This window comes from Otolemur garnettii, unplaced genomic scaffold (assembly GCF_000181295.1).
Source record: "Otolemur garnettii isolate 467f Iridium unplaced genomic scaffold, OtoGar3 scaffold00156, whole genome shotgun sequence".
Classification (NCBI taxonomy): domain Eukaryota; kingdom Metazoa; phylum Chordata; class Mammalia; order Primates; family Galagidae; genus Otolemur; species Otolemur garnettii.
In genome coordinates this window covers 3,953,961-3,963,106 of record NW_003852551.1, presented here as the reverse complement: position 1 = coordinate 3,963,106, position 9,146 = coordinate 3,953,961, and the positions used below count along the sequence as shown (strand labels likewise).

General features: G+C 51.4%; 1 protein-coding gene across 2 annotated transcripts in view; it reads right to left on the bottom strand.

Moving 5' to 3' along the window:
- Positions 1-4,012, bottom strand: part of THEMIS2 (thymocyte selection associated family member 2) — a 15,329-nt gene extending 11,317 nt beyond the window's left edge. For both annotated transcript variants that reach the window (XM_003799828.3, XM_023519122.1), the window contains exons 1-2: positions 3,898-4,012; positions 541-681 (exon numbers count right to left, since the gene is read on the bottom strand). In XM_003799828.3, the coding sequence (XP_003799876.1) occupies positions 541-681; positions 3,898-3,991 (235 nt within the window). In that variant the 5' untranslated portion in view covers positions 3,992-4,012. The remainder of the gene's footprint in view (positions 1-540; positions 682-3,897) is intronic.
- Positions 4,013-9,146: the final 5,134 nt, after the last annotated feature.

Here is a 9,146-nt window from a genome sequence, read left to right as displayed (position 1 = left end):
TTTCATGAGCACCAAATGTCTACATGCTACTCCTTCTAGCTGGGATCGTTCCTCTGGCTCAGGAGCCACCTCCTCCAGGAAGCCTTCTCAGACTCCTGGGGCATGTTCCCCTCACCCAGAGTCTACTGCTTGTACTATTGCCCTCTCTCACTGCCATCCTGGACGCTCATGGGTGGATAGGGCTGTGCCTGGTTCACCTAAGCATCCCCACCACAGTCTAGCCCCAACAGGGCTTGGCACGCATAGTGTCTGCCGATGTTTGGTGAGTGAATGAATGTGTGAGCAAACACAGACACAGGCACCTGGACAAAGACCTGGAACAGAGGCAGACATGATCAGAAAGACGGGCAGGGACAGGATGTGACTGTGTCATTCTCGGGATGTTGTCAGGCCACTCTGAGGCAGGGTAGTAGTAAATGTGAGAAGCTCAAGGGCAAACTCGAGGGGTGAGAGTGAGTGCTGAGGCTGGCAAGCACACAAGTAGCCCACAAGTACCTAGAGCATACCAGGGCATGTGAGGAGGCAGAGGGGCCACCTTACCCTGGAAGTTGGGGGCGAGCTCCATGGTCTGACTTGTCCTTGGGTTCTTGCAGACCACCTTCTGGAGGTGAACCTGGGTAACCTTGATCAGGTCTCCTGTGGAGAGGCAGCATTCATTCCCAGAAATCTCGTAGATGGAGCCTGCAGAGACATGGACTCGGTTTCCCTGTGGGGCAAGTGCCAGGCAGCCTGTATCCTGTGCCCAACACACTGTGCTCTGTCACACCTTTGTACGCTTTGTTCCTGCTGCCCAGAACGCCCTTTCTCGTCTTTCCCTGCCTACTGTCCTCTGGTTCAGCTGCCCTCAGCCATCTCTGCCTCTTCTTCGCATTGGATGCGCCCCTCCCCCCAGGGTATACTTCTCTCTAGCCTTTCTCAAAAATCCCAAGCCTCCTAAATTGTGCTCATGGATGGGACAGATCCATCTCAACACCACTGCAACCAGCACAGGGCTTGGCCTCTGAGTCTGTGTTGATCCATAAACGAGTAAATAACCCAGGGATTCCCAACTCCCTTGTTATACACATATAGCTATGAAATCAGGTTCAGGCACGGTAGCTCACGCCTATAATCCTAGCACTTTGGGAGGACAAGGCTGGGAGATCATTGGAAGTCAGGAGTTCAAGACCAGCCTGGGAAAAGCAAAACCTTGTGTCTACAAAAATAGAAAAGCTAGCCAGGCACTGAGGCAGGCACTTGTCGTCCCAGTTACTCAAGAGACTGAGGCAAGAGGATCTCTTGAGCCAAGGAGTTTGAGGTTGCTGTGAGCTATAATGCCACCCCACTCAATCCCTGAGTGACAGAGTGAGACTCTGTTTCAAAAAAAAAAAAAAAATAGCCTATGGAAAGTGAGACCCTGTCTTTACTAAAAATAGAAAAAATTTCCAGGCATAGTGACAGGCACCTGTAATCCCAGCTACTTGGGAGGCTGAGGCAGGAGGATCACTTGAATCCAGGAGTTTGAGGTTTCTGTGAACTAGGCTGTGGCACTCTAGTCCGAGTGACAGAATAAGACTCTTTCTCAAAAAAAAAAAAAAAAAAAAAGCTGGGCATGGTGATTCACTCCATTAATCCTAACACTCTGTGAGGCCAACTTGGGTGAACTGCCTGAGCTCAGGAGTTCAAGACCAGCCTGAACAAGAGCAAGACCCTGTCTCTACTAAAAGCAGAAAAATTAGCTGGGTATAGTGGTGCATGCCTGTAGTCCCAGCTACTCAGGAGGCTGAGGCAAGGAGTTTGAGGTTGCTATAAGCTATGACGCCAGGGCACTCTACCCGGAGTGACAGAGTGAGACTCTATCTCGAAGAGAAGAGAGAAGAGGAGAGGAAGGGAAGGGAGGGGAGAGGAGGGGTAGGGAGAGGAGAGAAAAGGAGAGGAGAGGAGAAAAATCCAGTTCGGAGAGGGGCAATGGCTCCCTCAGGTCACCCAGAGCCAAGGTGGGTATCCAGCTCTCTAAGACCTTGCCTTTCTCGTCAGATGAGTTGTTTTTAATGGCAGCACAGGAGAGAATAGAAGAGCACTAACACAATGGTCAAAGTTCTGGGCATCCACTTTCGAGCTCAGCAGCCCACATTCCTAGTTGAAAGTGTTGAAGCAGTGTTGAGAACACAGAAGGCACTCAATAAAGATCCTTCCCACAGAGTGTGTATGGAGGACAGGTGACTGCAGGGGGTCCGCCTTTGAAGCCACCTGACACCCCCACAGGCAGCCCTAGCAAGGCCCTTCACGTCAGACCCAAGAAACTGATGAAAACCTTACACCAGGAAAGGGCACACAGTTCTGTCTGCAACGTCAAGGTGTGGCCTTCCAGACAGGTAAGAACCATAGCTGCCATGCTGTATACACCAGGCGCCTAGGGCACAGAGTGCTTCTGATGTATCATTGCATTTAAGACTCATGACTGCCCTTGGGGGAGATGGGCAGTTTCGATTTCCTAAGTAATAAAATTGAGACTGTTGAGGTTGAGTGTGTCACCCAAAGTGATCAGGTAATAGAAGCAGAACTGAGACTTAACCACTTAACCACTCAGCCATCCGCTTCTGAGTGTCCTGCCGACCACAGGTCCCCACCAGTATGGCCATCTGTCCTTCACACTCACCACATCTGCACACCCACACCCTCTCAGGGCCTTCTCTGGTCACCATCACCCTAACCCCAGGTCTGGTATTGTGACACCAGCAGGCATGGGATGCCTGGGGGACCTAGGGGCTTGAACCTGGGCTAGGGGAAGAAGGAACAGATTCAAGCGCTGCCTACAGTAAGCCCCCAGAGAAAAGAGAGAACCCAGAGATGCAGGGTGGGGGTGCAGGTTGCTCCCCTAGGGCAGACTTAGGTATAGAGGCCTGCCCAGCCTTCTACCAGAACCAGAGTCAGGATTTGAACCTAGATCTGTTAGATACCCAAGTGGACCTGGAGAGGCCCAGTGGAAGGTGGTGGCCCCTATGACTCTGCATGTGTCTCAGCCCGCCTGGGACCAGAACACTGCTGGAAGCTGCTGTGGCAGAGTAAATTTCCCCCAGGCAGGAAGCAGGGCTGGGCAGGCCCTCATGCCTAAGTCTGCCCTAGGGAAGGAACCTGCACCCCCTACCCTGCATCTCTTGGTTCTCTCCCTCCCCCCTTTCCCCTCTCCAGCCGTCCTCCCCCTCGCCGCTGAGCAGCCCTGGCCACAGCCTCTGTGCTGCGGTCCTCTCCTTCCCACCACCTGTCAACCCTCATCTCCTGCTCTTTGGAACAATAACCAGTGAGTGTGTCCCTGCTGTATACGCATCCCTGTGAACCTGGGGGCGGAGTCTGTGGGCAGGGGGCAGAAGTGTAGGTGTAAAAGGAGCAGAGAGTTGGGCCATTTAAGCTAAGAACTGAAGAGCTGATCAAATATTGCCCCTGGGCCAGCAAGAGCCAAAGTGGGATGAAGGACTAAAAAATGGCAGTGTACATAAGGCAAGGGACCAGGGTGGTGCCATGGATATGGGAGACCGCTCTAGCACTTGAGTCAAGGAACAGCAACCATCAAGAGCGCCCGGGACGCCGCGCCGCCAGTGCAGACGGAGCTCCCTCCACGCACACACGGTTCCACCTGGCTTGGCTCGCGCGCAGTCACCTCCGACGCCTTAATTTACTGACTTTTCATCACCACCCTGCGGGGCAGGTCAATAATCCCCCCATTCCACGGAAGCCAAAAGCCAAGTTCCAGAGAGATTGAGTCTGGCCGCAAATCTCAGCTTGGGTAGTGGCGGCGTCAGGGTTTGAACCCGCGGCGCAGTTCACCCCTGTTTCTAACGCCCTCGCAGCGCCTCTGCCTCCGCCCCACCGCCTGGCCGCAGCGGGAGGGGCTCGGAGGGGTCCCGACCCTTCACTCACCCTCGAAGTAGACCCCCGAACAGACCCGCAGCACGCGCGGGAGGGAGGCGGGGTCCAGGGCGCGCACGAAGTCCTGCAGCAGCACCGCCTCCATGGTTCCGCCGCAGGCTGGGCGCAGACTGAGCGCCGGGCGGCCGCCAGCCCGCGGATCCCCGCAGAAGCCCCGCCCCGGCCCGCGGAAGCCCCGCCCCGCCCGAGTCCCGCAGGACCCGGGTGGGAGGAGGAGCGATGATGAAGAGAAAAGAGGGGCCTCAGACGTCGGTCCTCTGCGGTGTTTCCAGTTAGAACCAGGGGACTTGGCCTGCCTTGTGCAGCTTTGGTTTCATGGAAAGACACAGCCCTGCGCTTTGGGTCTGTGGGGAGGAAGATGTAGCGTCAGGTCTCCTTAACGTCCCTCCAGGACACTCCATGGTCCTCTACTTGGACACCTCTTAGTGAAAGGGAACTCATTACTGTTCCAGGACGCCCATATCCTTCGGATAATTCTAGTTAAGCCTTCCTTGGAGGCTCAGCGGCGGGGTAGAGGTCAGGGGAGGCACACTCCTGTAATCCTAGCACTTTGGAAGACTGAGGTAGGAGGATCCTTTGAGCTCAGGAGTTTATGCCGAGCCTGAGCAAGAGCAAGGCTGCATCTCTACTAAAAGTTGAAAAATTAGCTGGGCAATGTGGAGGATGCCTGTAGCTCCAGCTTCTCTGGAGGCTGAGGCAGGAGGATCGATTGAGCCCAGGAGGTGGAGGTTGCGGTGAATTAACTCCAATATGGGCAACAGAGCAAGACTCTGTCTCAAAAAAAGAAAAAGAAAAAAAAAATTCTTCCTCATCCAAAAGAGCAAAAGAAAAATCTACTTAGGAAACAGACCAACCACTTCTCTCTTTTCTGAGCCTCAATTTCCTCTGTAAAATAGGGGAAAGAGGTGGGGTGTGGTGGCTCTCACCTGTAGTCCCAGCACTCGGGGAGGTCCAGGCGGGTGGATCATTTGAGCTCAGGATTTCGAGACCAGCCTGAGCAAGAGCAAGCCTCCCACTCTAAATAATAATAATAATAATGACAGGACGTTGTGGCAGTTCCAGCTACTTGGGAGGCTGAGGCAAGAGGATCACTTGAGCCCAAGAGTTTGAAGATACTGTGAACTATGATGTTTCTGCACTCTACCAGAGGCAAGGAGGTGAGACTCTGTCTCAAAACAAATAATAAAAGTAAAATAAAATAAAATAAAATATGGGAAAGAATCTTTTCTCAGCAGATTGTGAGGGTTAAATGAAATGATACAGGTGGCTCAGCACCTGTAGCTGAAGTGGCTAAGGCACCAGCCATATACACCTAAGGTGGCAGGTTCGAATCCAGCCCGGGCCCACCAAAACAATGATGGCTGCAACCAAAAAATAGCGGGCGTTGTGGCAGACGCCTGTGGTCCCAGCTACTTGGGAGGCTGAGGCAGGAGACTTGCTTGAGCCCAGGAGTTGGAGGTTGCTGTGAGCTGTGATGCCACGGCACTCTACCCAGGGGGACAGCTTGAGACTCTGTCTCAAAAAAGAAAAGAAATAATACAGGTATTATGTAAAATGCTTTAGTTTTTTGTCACTATAAAAGTGGTAGAAGACTTTTTTTAGTAGAAGACTTTTAAACAGAGATAATAACCAAAGTTTAATATAGTGGAAAAGTAAAAGAAACTATAGCTGTGCACCACCATGCCCAGCTAACTTTTTTAAGAGATGGGGTCTTGCAATGCTGCCCAGGGTGGTCTTGAACTCCTGGGCTCAAGTGCTTCTCCTGCCTCAGCTTCCCAAGTAGCTAATACTACAGGTGTATGCCACCAGGCCTGACTGAAAAATGATGAGCCTTCATTTCTTTCCCATGTGTTTAAACCCACCATTGTAACCCTGATGGATTTCTGGTCAGTCCGGTTTTGCCTAGAGTTACAGTAGGCCCTACTGTAAGAATAAAAGATAAGCTTTTAGCCTGGGTAATGTGGCTGAGAACTTGTTTCTACAAAAGATGAGGAAAAAAAATAGCTGTGTGCCTGTAGTTAGGAAGCTAAGGCAGGAGGATTGGATCCCTTGAACCCAAGAGTTTGAAGCCTCAGTGAGCTATGATCTTATCATGCCAATGTACGCTAGCCTGGGTGACAGTGTGAGATCCTGTCTCAAAAAAAGAAAAGAAACAAGAAAAATATACAGGCTTTGGAGACAGACAAAGCTGGGCTCAAATCCTGGCTCCATCACTTCTTAGCTGTGTGACCTTGGGCAAGTTCCTTAACCTCTCTGAACCTCAGTTCCTTCTTGTGTAATGGGGACTGGCAGGAGCTGGGGTATTGGTAAATGTGATAGTGTGACACAGGCACATGGGCACATACCAAACATTCAATACCTACTGTTATTTTATTATTATTTCTCAAGGGCCACCTGTACCTCTAATAAGAGAAGATCTTACTTACTTCTCTTTATTTACTACCCTGTTTTCTTTTTTTTTTTTTTTGAGACAGAGTCTCACTTTGTCGCCCTCAGTAGAGTACCATGGCGTCACAGCTCACAGCAACCTAAAACTCTTGGGATTAAGCAATTCTCTTGCCTCAGCCTTCCAAGTAGCTGGGACTACAAGTGCCTGCCACAATGCCTGGCTATTTTTTGGTTGTAGTTGTCATTGTTGTTTGGCAAGCCCAGGCTGGGTTTGAACCCACCAGCTCCAGTGTACGTGGCTGGCACCCTATCTGCTGACGAGCTGACACCCTGCTTTCTATTTTAGGAAATAAGACTCATACTGGGAAATCATCTTCCTTTCAGTTGCACAACATGCAAATGGAGGAACTGTATTCAAACCCAGTCTCTGGGTTGCCATAGCCCAAGTCCTTTTTACTTTCCCACGCTGGCAGCACCAGCCTGTGGTCTGTCCATTGGTGGTTCAGAAACTGGTTCAGAGAAGGAAGCTCAGGCTCCCACAGATGCCAGAAAAGGGTGAGGGTCTAGGGCTGCCGAGGACTGGAGTCCCTGCTTCATCAGCCTTTCTGTTATTTCTTGGAGTCTGGAGGGAGCTCAGGACCTCTCTTAGATGGCTACTGTGGCAGCTGGTCACAGCAGCAGGGTGACAGACAGGGTGGGGCTGGGCCCTCACCTGGTGCTCGGGCACCACACACTCCCATATTTCTCTCTCACTTGACTTGGTTTTTTTCAGCAACTTACAAAGAGAAGGAGGGGTCTCCCTCTCTGTCCTGTGTCACCTCCCCCTTTCTGGGAGGGGAACACCCTGACATTGATGCAATATTGATGATTTTTACAATGTCCTGCTGTCCACTTAAATGTCCACCAGCATGGCACATTCACGCAAAGTGGTGGAAAACAGCAGGGTCAAAACCAGTGTGGGAGGGAGATGGAGAGTGTCAACTTCCCCATGGGCAAGTGAGGAGGTCCCAACACACAACTCAACCTGCAGAGGGGCTTTTCGTGCTGGTTAGAAGTCATCTGTGTCCTCACAGCCTGATGCTTCTGACATCTTCTTCCTTGTTGGCAGGGCCCCTCGTGGCTGCCCTTTCACAAGCCCCAGGTGCCACCTACCACTGGGCATCCAGGATGCTCCAAAGAGCAGATACACGCCCAGACTTGGAGGCCCTGAAGTTGTCATAGAGTTGTTCTCTCTCCAAGAGATCAAAATCCATCCTGTGCCCAGTGATGCCCTGAACTGTACTGACCACGGTGCAAAAAAAGTACTGAGGACTGGTTCAGAGCCTGTGGCTCAAGTGGCTAAGTTGCCAGCCACATACACCTGACCTGGTGGGTTCGAATGCAGCCCGGGCCCACCAAACAACAATGATGGCTGCAACCAAAAATAGCTGGGCGTTGTGGCGAGCGCCTGTGGTCCCAGCTACTTGGGAGGCGGAGGCGGGAGACTTGCTTGAGCCCAGGAGTTGGAAGTTGCTGTGAGCTGTGATGCCACTGCACTCTACCCAGGGTGACAGCTGGAGGCTCTGTCTCAAAAGAAAAAGTACTGAGGACCACTCACAGGATAAGAACAGAATTGCTCATAGCTCCAGGGATGAGAGTGGCAAAAGGCCATGTATTGTCTTTATCTGTTTTCTAGATTTTCCATAACATGGTTGGAGTACTTCTATATTAACAAAAACAATGTGAGCGGCTCCCTGCAGATTCTCTCCTGAGACAATTGTGGGGGTCATCTGGAAGGGTTGCTGCCTCCCATGGCAGATTGTCTTGGGGGAGGGGATGGGGAAACTGGTCACGTTCGGGGGGTGGGGGGAAAGAAGCTCAACCTATGTCTGTCCTCAAGGAGCTGGGGATGTCCTGTCACAAAGCTTCAAGGACCAGCTCATGCTGCCGTGTGGAGGGAAGTTAGCTTCAGCTCTTGGTTTCTTGACACTATGAACCAGGGGTAGATCAAGGACCTTTTACCACCAGTGTGTGGGGAGGAAGATGAGAAGAAGGAAGATGGGCGATGAGGAGAGGCAGGGGGGTGAGGAGCAGAGAGGAAGAGGAAGGGTGCGACCAGGGAGGGGAGAAACAAAAGACTGCGAAGCTCCCGCACAGTCCAGCCCCAGGGCCACCAGCAAAACACTGGGGGCCCCAAACCAAACTTTGAGGGACCGGGATCAGTAGTGGAGACAGGTGAGGGGGAGGCAGGAGCTGCTGAGGCGTGGGGACAGGGTAGGTCTCAAGGTGGGGGCGAAGCAGATCTGGAACACAACATGAAACCATGACTTTGGGCCTGGGGAAGTGGGTTTGAGCTCAGAGAGCTTTTTGCCTCTGTCCCTTCCTAACTAGAACTGTGGGAAGCTGTCCCCTCCCCTCCAACACACACATACTATGTCCAATGCTGCCCTCAGGGACAGGATCACAGCCCTGCAGAGGGAAGGAAGTGGGCTGATTCTGGTAACAAGGGTCAGGCTTTATTTTCCAGACATTGCAAAAACTTCCATGTGATTTCTGGATTTTAGGGTGGCTGCTGGGTTTGCTGTCCCTTTCAGCAAACGTTAAACTAAGAAGTCATCTCTTTTTCAAGATATAAAAAATAGATATAAAATAGATCTTTCAAGATATAAAAAAATCACACTATAACAAAGATATTTGTACCAGAATGTTTATGGCAGCCCAGTTCATAATTGCTAAGTCATGGAAGAAGCCCAAGTGCCCATCGACCCATGAATGGATCAATAAATTGTGGTATATATACATCATGGAATATTATGCAGCCTTAAAAAAAGTTGGAGACTTTACCTCTTTCATGTTTACATGGATGGAGCTGG